This window comes from Solanum dulcamara, chromosome 6 (assembly GCF_947179165.1).
Source record: "Solanum dulcamara chromosome 6, daSolDulc1.2, whole genome shotgun sequence".
NCBI lineage: Eukaryota > Viridiplantae > Streptophyta > Magnoliopsida > Solanales > Solanaceae > Solanum > Solanum dulcamara.
In genome coordinates this window covers 233,673-246,597 of record NC_077242.1, presented here as the reverse complement: position 1 = coordinate 246,597, position 12,925 = coordinate 233,673, and the positions used below count along the sequence as shown (strand labels likewise).

General features: G+C 34.7%; 2 protein-coding genes across 2 annotated transcripts; one reads left to right on the top strand and one right to left on the bottom strand.

Annotated features, from left to right (window-relative positions):
- Positions 1-445: 445 nt before the first annotated feature.
- LOC129892354 (heat shock cognate protein 80) lies at positions 446-4,615 on the bottom strand. The gene is made up of 3 exons (XM_055967930.1): positions 4,398-4,615; positions 2,574-2,715; positions 446-2,464 (listed from the first exon to the last, which is right to left on the bottom strand). The coding sequence occupies exons 1-3, from the start codon at positions 4,518-4,520 to the stop codon at positions 630-632; spliced, it is 2,100 nt and encodes a 699-aa protein (XP_055823905.1). The 5' UTR covers positions 4,521-4,615; the 3' UTR covers positions 446-629.
- A 1,324-nt stretch (positions 4,616-5,939) lies between these two features.
- LOC129893158 (protein transport protein SFT2-like) lies at positions 5,940-9,790 on the top strand. Its single transcript, XM_055968653.1, has 4 exons — positions 5,940-6,376; positions 8,784-9,051; positions 9,145-9,249; positions 9,428-9,790. Exons 1-4 carry the CDS (start codon positions 6,159-6,161, stop codon positions 9,536-9,538), a joined length of 702 nt encoding a protein of 233 aa, XP_055824628.1. The 5' UTR covers positions 5,940-6,158; the 3' UTR covers positions 9,539-9,790.
- The last annotated feature ends 3,135 nt before the right edge of the window (positions 9,791-12,925 follow it).

The window sequence follows — 12,925 nt, the reverse complement described above, 5'->3', positions numbered from 1 at the left end:
AAAAGAATGAATGTGTGGTAATTCAATTTTCTAATGAGTTTTAACCGATAACCCACTATAATTATTAAATTACAAATATATCCTTAGGAACATAAAGTCACTTGATCATAGGATTTAGTATCATTTCTCCCTTCTCAGTCTTGCTAATATTTGTTCTGAAAGATGGATTGTACAGTGTAATTGATTGGAAGGATTGTTTGTCTCCCCTAAAAACGCTCATTTGTTGGGAAGCTGCTAACAATCCTTCCAGTAAAATGATCAAAACTGCAGAGACTAAAACCACTATCGTCCATTTTTAGAATCCACTATGCATCACATCTTACGAAGCACAGTAAACGGCTTCAACCAATTACTTGGTCCGGGATTGAAAGGGGAGCAAATTGAGTGACCAATTATAGTTGTCCCCTTAATGATGCAAGTAAAATATTTCACAGAAAACAAAAGCTGGGCAAGAAAAGAACTATATTAACTAGGAATGTCAAAATAAAAAGAGAATTATAACCTAACATGGAACACTACCATTCTAAAAGAACGGCATTAAGACCCTATCACATATTGTTCTGATGGGGTAAAACAAAAACTAGAAAATAGTAAGGGAACCCATAGAATATCAACCATTAATAATGAACTTAATCAACCTCCTCCATCTTGCTGCCCTCAGCATCATCTTCAGGATCCTCCAATGCTGGCATGTCAGCATCCCCATCTCCGCTTTCCTCATCAATGCTCAAACCAAGTTTCAGCATCCTGTGAATTCGGTTGCCAAAGGTGTTTGGCTCCTCAAGGCTGAAACCCGAGGTGAGAAGGGCAGTCTCAAAAAGCAAGAGAACCAAGTCCTTCACAGACTTGTCATTCTTGTCTGCATCAGCCCTCTTCCTCAGCTCATCCATAATGGAGTTCTCTGGGTTGATCTCCATGGTCTTCTTGCTAGACATGTATCCAGCCATGCTGGAGTCCCTAAGTGCCTGTGCCTTCATGATTCTCTCCATGTTAGCAGTCCAGCCATACTCTCCGGTGACCAAGCAGCAGGGAGAGTCCACAACACGGTCAGAAACAATAACCTTTTCAACTTTGTCTCCTAGTACATCCTTTATGACCTTGCACAGTCCCTCAAATTTTTCCTTTAGTTCTTCCTGCTTTTTCTTCTCATCTTCACTCTCATCGAGCTTGAGGCCTTCCTTGGTAGCAGAAACAAGTTTTTTTCCCTCAAATTCCTTCAGCTGACCAATTGAATACTCATCAATGGCATCAACCATGTAAAGTACCTCATAGCCCTTCTTCTTCAGTTTCTCCAGGAAGGGAGAGTTCTCAACAGCCTTCTTGCTCTCACCAGTAATGTAGTAAATATCATTCTGGCCCTCCTTCATTCTTGTTACATAATCCTTCAAGCTGGTCATCTCATCACCACTCTTGGTGGAGTGGTACCTCAGCAGTTCAGCAAACTTTGACCTGTTCTGAGAATCCTCATGGATTCCAAGCTTGAGGTTCTTAGAGAAGGCCTCATAGAACTTGTTATAGTCCTCCTTGTTCTCAGCAATTTCAAAGAAAAGCTCAACACACTTCTTTACCAAATTCTTGCGAATAACCTTTAGGATCTTGTTCTGCTGCAATGTCTCTCTGGAGATGTTGAGAGGAAGATCCTCGGAATCCACAATACCCTTCACAAAGCTCAAGTATTCAGGAATCAACTCCTCACAGTTATCCATGATAAACACACGACGAACATACAGCTTAATATTGTTGGGCTTCTTCTTTGTGTCAAAAAGGTCAAAAGGAGCCCTTTTTGGAACAAAAAGAACTGCCTTGAACTCCAACTGTCCCTCAACAGAGAAGTGCTTCACAGCCAGATGCTCCTCCCAATCATTAGTCAAGCTCTTGTAGAAAGCAGCATACTCTTCCTTTGTGATCTCCTCTGGCTTTCTCATCCAAATGGGCTTCTGCTTGTTCACCAATGACCACTCATTAGAAACTTCTTTAACCTTCTTCTTTTTCTTCTCTTCCTTCTCCTTTTCCTCATCAACCTCCTCTACCTTTCCTTCCTCGTCTTTCTTCTCCTCTTCCTCCTCATCATCAGAAATTTCCTTCTCTATGGTCTTCTCAACCCACAGAGAAATAGGGTAGCTAATGAACTCAGAGTGCTTTTTAATCAGGTCCTTGAGCCTACGTTCTTCAAGGTATTCAAGCTGATCCTCCTTGAGATAAAGGACCATTTTTGTACCCCTACCAAGGTTCTCACCAGATGTATCCCTGGTAACAGTGAAAGAGCCACCAGCTTGAGACTCCCAGACATATTGCTCATCATCGTTGTGCTTTGAGGTCACAACAACCTTCTCAGCTACCAAGTAAGCAGAGTAGAAACCAACACCAAATTGACCAATCATGCTAACATCAGCACCAGCTGCAAGAGCTTCCATAAACTCCTTAGTTCCTGACCTTGCAATTGTACCCAGGTTATTCACCAGATCTGCAAATAACACAAAGAAGATCAGCGCATAGAAATGCAACATTAAGAACAGATAATATGGATGAAAAACTCTGGTTGAGCATCTAGCTTCCAACATGTGCCTACTTACCAGCCTTTGTCATACCAATACCACTATCAATGATAGTGAGAGAATTGTTGGTCTTGTCCGGGATAATATGGATGAAGAGCTCTGGTTGAGCATCAAGCTTGCTCTTGTCAGTTAAACTCTCAAAACGGATCTTGTCCAGAGCCTAAAAGTATAATCCCAAAATACAAATAAATATCAGATATGGCATACAATTACCAAGTAAGAACAAACATTTCATATCCTATGATATGAAGACTTCAACAAGTAACATACCGATCTAATAGTTGATCGGGCAAACAAAATTCAGATCCCTGTATTAAGGAGCTGCTCCATTCTATAGAAATGTTCTAAGAGCTGCCTCTATAAATAAGCAAACTAAGATTCAATCCAAAACTAGTTAACAGTCCAGTTGTATGGATCATGTATATCCATTCTGCTCCAAAAAATACCTTAACAACACTCAACATTAATCACAAAAGCTCCATCACAAAATTCTTCAACAAAAAAGTTATAAACAAGTCCCTCTACAAGCTATTCATTACTAAACCTCAGAAGCTGACTAGCGCTAATTTACTTCAATCAATTATCTACAAATCACATACTAACACTGTCATGACATCTTCATTGTATATATAACATTTAGACAACATCTAAACTAGAGCTTTAGAAGACACAAACCAAACAAGTTTTGCACTACCTAGTCTAAACAAAAATAGGACAAATGGAAAATTACATATAGCTCCCTCTTATTAGCTAATATTATGAAGACAAAGCAGAACATTGAATTGTCCAGCTTTCAGAATTAAGAACATTGACATGTAAATGGACATCAAAACATGTAAAGGTTGCCTGATATATGAACTGTATGATATGATATAACTACTCTAAATTAGTCAAATTTAAACGTCTGCATACGTGATTGCCAACAGTAAATTATCTACAAAACCATATACTAACACTGATGATATCTATGTTCAGCCTACAGATCTTGAAGACATAAACCACAAACCAAGTAAATTTACATCACCTAGTCTAGGGAGATACAGGACAAACTTATAAAAAGGAAAAGAAAGGAACTCTCTCCTATCTGCTAAGTTTTAAGATGACAAAACAGAGCAAGGAACTGAATGATCCAGTTTTCAGAATTAAAAAGACTATCAGGTGCTTCTAAACTGACACCAATCCAAGCAATGATATACGACTGATAAATGAACTGTATCACATAACTACTCTAAAATAATCAAATTTCAAAATCACAGAGGGCTATGAAACTACAGTATCCCAGATGATCACAACAAGCTATACATGAAAAATACAGATAAAAAAACTCAGACTGCTCTAAAATAATCATATTAAAAATCAGAGAGAGCCATAGCACTACAGTATCCTATATCACCTTAAGCTATCCACGAACACAATACAAATAGAAAACACTCCAAATGAAACTCAACTGCTCTAAAATAATCAAATTTCAAAATCACAGAGGGCGATGGCACTACAATATCTTAGAAAAAACACAGGCTGCTCTATAATAATCACATTTCAAAATCACAGAGAGCGATGGCTATACAATATCCTAGACGATCAAGTTAGCTATCAACGAAAACAGTAAAAATCCTCGGATTGCTCTTGAATAATCATATTTCAAAATCACAGAGATCAATGACTCTACAGTACAGTAGAAGATAACATTAAGCTATCCACGAAGACAAAAAATAAAAAGCTCAGATTGCTCTAAAATAATCAAATTTCAAAACCACAAAGAGCAATGAAACTACAGTATCCTAGACGATGGCTTTCAAAGAGAATACAGAAGGAAAAAAAACTCAACAGTCGTAGACTTACATCGGACGAATTGCTGATGAGTTCACGGAGAAAGATCTCCTTGTTGCTGTAGAAAGTGTTGATAATAAGACTAAGAAGCTGATTGATCTCAGCCTGGAAAGCAAACGTCTCTGTGTCCGCCATTTTTTGTAGATCTAAGAACTGTTTCTACTACGAAGAAAAATATCAAGCGAAGTGAAACACAAAGGGACTCAAAAGCAAGAGGAGGTTTATGGGAAGTTTTTAGCGACATTATATAGCAGTCTATTTAGGGTTTCTAGATCCTTCTATGGGTATTATTATTTTTAATTTTTTTGCTAATAATTGGAGTTGGAGGGACGTACTTTAAAGTTTTAGTCACACCTTTGCATTTTCTTATCCAACATAACCCAATTTGGGCAATTATATATTCTTCTTTTCGATTTTTTATTTTAGTTTTGACATTATTTTTCTATTTTATTAAAATATGGATTCGTAACAAATAGAATTTTTTTTTACTAAAATTAGTTTGATTTTTAAAATTTTAAAGTCGAAATATTTAATTGAGGATGTTTTTATCTTATCTTTGATAATAGGATGAAGAGTTAGATATGCAACTTTTGTATATATATTTTCTTAAAGCCCTTCCACACTTAATGCCAACTTATGTGATGATGAAAAATAGTAAAATACAAAGTAAAATCAACAAGTGTTTATATGATGAAGGTTATATATTAGAAATGAGAAACTTACGTGAAGATTTGAGCTTATTTTAACTTATAAGCACTTTATGTATAAGTACTTTAATTTAGTTTTCTTTTTTGCTTTTTATTTGATGTTCGGAGTTTGTATTGGAGCCTTAACTGAATTTAGATCACACATCGCAGGATTCATTTGAGGGTGGAGTTTTCAACAAGATTTTCTTCATACTCAGTACTCAAATAAAAAACATCTAATTAATGGTGAAACATTTCCATCACTGCACCACAACTCATCATATTGATAATTTAATAGTGTTAAACAAAAGCGCACATGCATATATATAAGAGTTAAAAAGTGTTTATAAGTCAACATGTTTAGATTACAAACTTAACTAAATACCATTTATATCAGTAATTGATATGAGAAAATAGAGATATTTTGGAGGAAAATTCATAAATATACAATTACCTAATTTACATTGTAAAAATATAACCCAAACTTACATTACAATTTCTTAGCTCAAAACACAATCTAGTATACAATAATATATGTTTGATATACAATAATATATATGTCACGATCCAATTTCTTATGTCATAATGACACCTACTATAATCCACCAGTAGGTAAGTCAACCCGTCATCTCGAAACTTCAAGTAATGGGTTTGAGGACAGAAACTAAATAAGATTGACGAATTATAAAAATAAGCAGAAAGAATAAGCGGAAGAAATAAAATATAATTGGAAAGAATTACTATAGGTAAAATACCATGTTAAACTATATAGGGTCGAATTGATCAATTTCCACATCTACTGTGGATTTAAAAAAATAAATGAAAAAGTGAAAAGTTTACATAGGATAATAACAAGACACTGATATATTGCTTAAGGACCAAGGTTGAAAATTAGAAAAAATAAATAAGGAACTGGAAACCGGAGAATATTGAAGTTGCAACGGGAATATGAGTTGGCGGTAGGTGGAAAAGTAACAAGCAATTGTGTCTCCGGCGGGGCTCCGTTTGGATCCGATTTATATTTCTACATATTCCTCATTTACTACAACACTGCGGCAGTAGTCGACTCGCCGGACAGAGATTCACAATGCAGAAGTGGTTTTCAGCGGGCAGCGGCGTCGGCGATGATCGTTATGTTGAGCAACATCAAGCTTCTTCTTCAACTCCTTCTTTACTGGCTGATTGGAATTCGTATGCATCCGCAAAATCATCGGAAGAGAGCTCCAGCACTGCGTTCATAGGCAGCTTCGATCTCGAATCCGCTGTTCGTTCCGCTAACGACACCGTTTCTGGCACTTTTAACGTGTAAGTTCCTCATCGTGCAATTTCATTTTTCTCTGTAATTCTTCCTATGAAGAAAATGATAGTTAATTCACTAATACTACTCCAATTTTGGCTCTCGAGCTGAGGATGAAAGCTGATAACGGGTACCTGTAGCCGAAACGTTCTGTAGTACTCGTAATTCTCACTGATCCTGTTGAAAATGTTCTGAAATCGACAATATAATTTGGATTTGGTAGTTGATGCGACAAACCTATTGAGATGCTTTATAGATTATGAAAATGGTCATTGGATCTAACCAACTCCAAAATTTAGTTCATCAGGTGTGTCGAAGGCCATATTCCCATTATGTCAGCCAGTGAAACCTCTTAACGTTATCTAACTCCTCTTTGTTTTCATGAGATTTTTTTTGCTAATTACTTGTATCCACCTAGTCAAACACAATTTATAATCTGTTGGATCAGAGTCCGAGATAGTGATGAATTCAACAAATAAGCCTTATAATGACTAACAAAAACAATAGTTAGATGAAGAATTTATGTGGTTTGGTGTGATGGTGATATGAGTTGAGTTTAAATAAGCAATGAGGATTCATATAACTGACCCAACTTGTTTGAGACTGAGGCATAATTGTTGTTGTTGGTCAATGCTACTTAGTCCACTTGTAGAAGAGTAATTCCATGATACCAACAGGTATACAAAACATTAGATATAAAACTCTAATTGGACTCCTCCTAAAATAGTCTTTCTCATATTTTATTTTGTTGTTCTGCACTCTATCACGATGTTTAATGTTTAGTATCTGATCCTTGACCTTGACTATGAGTCTTCGCAACATTTCTGTATCTTTTGAGATGATAACTCCGAAAGATAGGTTGTTCGAAAGAGGCATTGCTTCATGGATTTTTCTCAATAGTGTTTGACAAGTTAGACCGGAAAAATTAGACGTTTGAAACTATAGAATTATATTTGTTGCTCACTTCCCAGAAAAGGATCGAAAAGAGTTATTTTTTAACGTAATGGCTAGTACTAAATCTAACCTCAGTACCTAACTAAGAAAGACTAAACTAGCAGCTAAACAAGGTATTGTTTTGCCAACGTTGCTAAATAGCTAAGTTGCACGGACTCTTCACTTTTGATACTGCACCCGTGTCAGATTCTCCAAAAATACACTACTTTTGGATAATCCGACACGCACCCATTGACATTTTTGAAGAGTCCGAGCAACATAGCTAAATAGTGAGTTGCACGAGCAAGGTACAAACTTTTCTTGATTCTTATGTCCGGAGATGAGCCTAGACCTGAGTATTGATATAGAAATTAATGTTATAACTTATATGACACTGATTCCCATTGTTGATGGATGGTCTGATAGTGTTTAGCAATGATAAAAACATAAAGGTGTGCAAGCGAATACTTTAGTTTGTTTTGATGTGCTTTTGGAATTTCTGGGCTCTCAGAGTACCAAGACCTGAGTATTGATATAGAAATTATCATTTAGATGTCCAAATGATAATTGTGTGGGTAGTCCTTTCCTCTAGAAATTTCTCCTTCCTACAAATTATATCGTAAAGTTGTAAATTCAGCTTAAAGTTGGCGGGATCCATCATTCAGGATAGTGCTTGGCCTACTTCTGGGTCTGCCGAGGATAAGGAGAGAAAGCGAGAGCCAATTGAATTTAATCCCATGCAAAACAGAACCTTTAAGCTGATTAATATTTCATGTTGATGGAGCCATTTGCTGGGAGATCGTAAATTTGTGCGTGTTATGAGCCTTATGAGACTGAATCTGATTTCTTAAAAACAAAAAGAGTTTTATGAAACAGAGAGCTGATTTACAAACAGCAGAATTCCCAGTTTCACTCCAAATTGCATAGTGAATGGCAAGAGTGAGATAACATAGAGGTACCCACAGAGATCTGTAGTTAGCTGACTAGTACCTATCACTGGAGAAAGAATCATCTTTTGGTGCAGGTTGGAGTCTTTTGTCGTAACTAATTATCATAATCGTTGTCCATGTTGTGAAACGTAGTTCTTCTGTAACAAAGTAAGATGACACTATAGGTATTGAAAACACAAAACAATGTGGTTAGCTGGTTGGGTCTTATCACAGGAGAAAGAATTCTCTTCCTGCACAGCTTGGAGTCTTTAGCTGGTTGGGTCTTATCAGAGGAGTGCTCTATGGTTGCTTGGTAGACTTCCAATCTTGTTTCTTCATTCCTTGTTGTATTGTGATACCCATATTTAGCATCGTTTGTAGTTTAACTTATTTCAGACAAATGAAATTCACCGATTGGACAGAGGCTGTGGACATACAGTGAAATGTTATGCGGCAGTTGTATTTCTTCCCTGCTTTTTCGAATGAGTTGACATTTTGAGTTCTTTGAGTAATGTGTTGATAAGAGAATAGTGGTTTGTTGATCCTTATTCAGGGTTTCTAAAGGAGTGAGGGACATTCCAGGGAACTTGCAGTCCGCCACTAGCAACATTCCTTCTGGGAAAGCCCTCATGTATTTTGGTCTATTCATGGCGACCGGAGTCTTCTTCATTTTCATGGCATTCACGTTATTCCTTCCAGTGATAGTATTGGTGCCTCAGAAATTTGCCATTTGCTTTACTCTTGGATGCTCCTTTATCATTGGGTCATTCTTCGCACTCAAGGGCCCAAAGACTCAGTTTGCTCATATGTTCTCAATGGAGGTATTTCTTGTTCCCTTTATTAGTTGTCTATGGTGCTCTGTGTCTAGTGCTTGTTGTCCTCTAAATCCTTCTTTGCCCCATCATTTGTACCAGAGGCTTCCTTTTACACTAGGATTCATGGGTAGCATGATTGGCACACTCTACGTTTCCATGGCACTTCATAGCTATATCCTTTCGGTGCTCTTCTCTGTGCTTCAGGTACTTGCGCTTTCAGTGTTCTTTTTCTTCCTTTGTTGTTTCCATTTCTTCTTTCACTTTGTCTGTCACATGATTTATTCTTGTTCCTGTTTAGTGTTTCTTACTTCCAGTTTTCAGCTAAGTTAAAAGCAATTATCGTTATTTATATCTTAAAGTTGACACTTCCCTGTCATTTTAGGTTATGGCATTAGCATACTACGCAATATCTTACTTTCCCGGTGGCTCTGCTGGCTTAAAATTTCTGTCGTCTTCTATGATTTCTTCAGTGTTGAAATGCTTTGGCAGATGAAGGCTTGTAACACATCTGTGTCAAATTTCTGTAGCTTTTACGCTTTATATGTTTCTATACGATTGTTTATTAGCACACATTCTGTAGTTGTAGACCTATATTGTGAAGCAATGGTGGACAATTTTGACAAATTTAGTTCAGTTTCTCCTTTGAAGCCTCACCAGATTTGTGCTAGGCTCACTACTCGTTTTCTATAGATTGTATTGTATGACTAACAATTTATATACAAGAATCCTCAATTGTTCTTGATGATTGTCAAGGTGGAGAAAAAAGAAATCTCGTAAACCTCTTAATTATTTTTTTGTTGGGAAAGTTTTGCAAGACAGAAATATTACTAAAGAGTTTTATCTTTATTCAAATATAAGTAATAATTTGTTCTTTTTGCGTTTAAATTCATGTTCGAGCTTTAAATCAAAGTTTGGGGACAAATTGTCCTATCCAGCTCGTAAGCAGAGTAGCAAACGGATTCGCTACATAGAATTGCACGTTTTGCTCTTTATCAATCGAACTTATCCCTATACTAATAAGTTTACATAACTTTTGGGATATTTTGATGATAAGAAAATATAATCACCAAATTGTTCTGCAAATATTAGGAAATTTTCTCTCTGACGCACATATTTGAAATACTCCAATCTTTTTAAAGACTTCTGATATAAAGCATGATTCTTTCAATGCGTACCTAACGTTCCAATTGCGGTGACTTCAACGTAAAAATCAATTTAAATTGACATGAATCGCATTAGAAATTTCTATCATTGTGTGTGGAAATTTTCAATTAGAGTCCACGCCGTAGTTGGGCTTAGCATTTTGCAAATCAATACTCGGCCTAGTTCGCATCGTTTTAATGAGATACCCTCTCAAGTCGAGTTGACGACAAAAGGAGCGGCGAAAACATGTCAAGGAATATAGCTTCTTTCAAATATTTATAATTTGGATTCAAACAATGTAATTAGACTCTCATGTCGATCTAATTGAAACCTCAATCTTTATCTGCTAGGTGTAGAAGTTTTGAATTCTTTCTGGATAGGTTATTTTATTTCTGTTACTATAAAATTTATAAATATAGTAGTTAATGGTAAATTTAATGTATTATCTTTTTGGTAATGAGAAATTTTAAAAAGACTGGATGGACTTTTGCTTTCAACTTCACTTATGATTTCTATTTAGCAACTTTGATCAAAAGGAGTACTCCATAATCATTTTCAGTATGCCCTTGGTCAATGTGAGCCAAATACCTTTGTGACATCTGGTTTTTGTTTCTTATAATGGATATTTGGGTCAGCTTATGCATGCATATCTTAGTAAATTTTATGAAATGTCTGTCACCTTTACTAACAAGTAACAACAATATGAATAACTCTGCCACCAAATCTAAGATAGATGAAAAAATCATCTAGTAATTTTTGTCTTTACTGATATTTGAACCTAAAATCTTATGAATCTCAATTCACTTCAGTGTTTCACGCCTTTTTTCTTTTCCTTTTCTTTTTTCTTTTTTGTTGTGTGTGGCACACAAACTTTGACTCATCAAAATATCATCATCACAATTAAATATTAGTAGTTAGGTCTCTAGGTAAAGGTTAGGAGCTTAATAAACTAATTAAACTCTAATGGAGGAGGTCACACTCCACAATTAAACTCTAATGGAAGAGGTCACACTCCACATTTAGACCCATTTATGTGTTTGTTATAACTTATAATATTAGCCAACTAAGCCCGAAATTAAGGAAAGATAATGACAAGAGAATTGCAATTTGGAGACAATGATTTGACATTTAAAAGTGACCTTGATTAGACAAGTCTAATCTTTGATTTATCAATTAATTATAATAGATTAATGTGGTGATCAAAATAAAGCTAACACGTACTATCGACAAATTGCAAAAGTTAAATGGGTCAATATCATTTTGGTGTGGCATTTAGCTAATAGAAAAAAAAAAACATGATATAGACAAAAGATTGCTGAAATTCAGTTGCTTATTCAATGAATGCTGTTAATCTCAAATATTTACTTTGATGATTATGACATGCAATCACAAAATTATTAAGCTTGATTATCTTGTTTTTATTTAAGAGATTTTTTATGATTATATATGCATGTGACCTATAATATTTACTGGCCGGTATTCATACACACACCATGCTAAAAGTATTTTGATTTATTATAATCAATGATGGATTCATAATTTTTACTCAGGCATGGACGGAGCTACTTAAGGCAAAGGATGGTCTCGTGCACATTCTTTATCGGAAAATAATGTGGTATATAATTAAATGTTAATTATTATGAGTGCATATCTAATTTTATACATTCTTAACATAATTGAGAAAAAAATTTGCACAATATTCACTAAATTCCTAGCTCCCGCCATTACAATCAAGGGTTCGAAAAATAAAATACAGAAATAATACAGTCATTAAAAATCAAACCTTGAATTTTAGGGTGCATTTTGAATATCCTAGAGCTAGCCTTTTGTATGTTGTATTGATAGTTAAAAATAAATAAAAAATGTTACATATAAGGAATACTAAATATTCTTAATGATATAAGATTTTTCCAAAAAATTATATAGACATGACTTAAACGGAACATATCATATTATCTTAAGACCATTTTTGAATGATTATAGCCTAACTATACAAAATTAAAAGAGTAAATAGTATTAAAAAATCATTATATATAACTTAAATGTATCTAACAGTAATTATTATCCAACTTTTTCACTAGTTCCAAAATGGAGAATATGGTTAAATTATTTTGTGGGCTTACAGCATGGCCCACCTACTATCCAATCAACTTTTTGTAGTGTCATAATCTTGCTCACACGAGTGGGCTAAGACCAGAAAGCCCATACATCAAGGTGTCATTTCACTTTATATATTTAGGAAATATTACTAGAAAAACCACTTTTTAATAAATAATTATTGATTTTAGCGATACTTTTTATTTATTATCATTTATAGCAATATATAATATTATTATAATATATTTACTATGTATTAAAAGTGAATTATGCATGCAATATAAATGTATTATAAGTATTTTAAAATATATTATACTTGTTTGTTTGGTAAGAAATTGACACAATGTATTATAAGTGTATTAAAGTATGTGATAAATTAAGTATCCATGTATAAAACTTGTATTATATGAGTTTTATAAATTATTTTCGCTAATATGTATTAAAGTTGTATTATAATTGTATTATAAGTGTTCACTGAAAAAAAATATTATTGCTATAAATAGTAAATATTTTCTTAATGTTGTACATTTATGTAAATTTCCCTTATATTTATATCTCACAAAAATAAGTGGTGGTGGGGGGGGGGTTAAGTATTTCAATAACATTGAATTGATGAATTTACATAATGTACATTATAATT

Bases quoted from the DNA above. Each gene is read 5' to 3' on its own strand.
- LOC129892354 (XM_055967930.1), bottom strand. From the start codon at position 4,520: ATGGCGGACACAGAGACGTTTGCTTTCCAGGCTGAGATCAATCAGCTT. The intron at 2,716-4,397 runs GTAAGTCTACGA...TTATACTTTTAG, and splicing joins TCATCAGCAATTCGTCCGAT to GCTCTGGACAAGATCCGTTT. The intron at 2,465-2,573 runs GTAAGTAGGCAC...TGTTATTTGCAG, and splicing joins TATTGGTATGACAAAGGCTG to ATCTGGTGAATAACCTGGGT.
- LOC129893158 (XM_055968653.1), top strand. From the start codon at position 6,159: ATGCAGAAGTGGTTTTCAGCGGGCAGCGGCGTCGGCGATGATCGTTAT. The intron at 9,052-9,144 runs GTATTTCTTGTT...CATTTGTACCAG, and splicing joins CTCATATGTTCTCAATGGAG to AGGCTTCCTTTTACACTAGG. The intron at 9,250-9,427 runs GTACTTGCGCTT...CTGTCATTTTAG, and splicing joins TGCTCTTCTCTGTGCTTCAG to GTTATGGCATTAGCATACTA.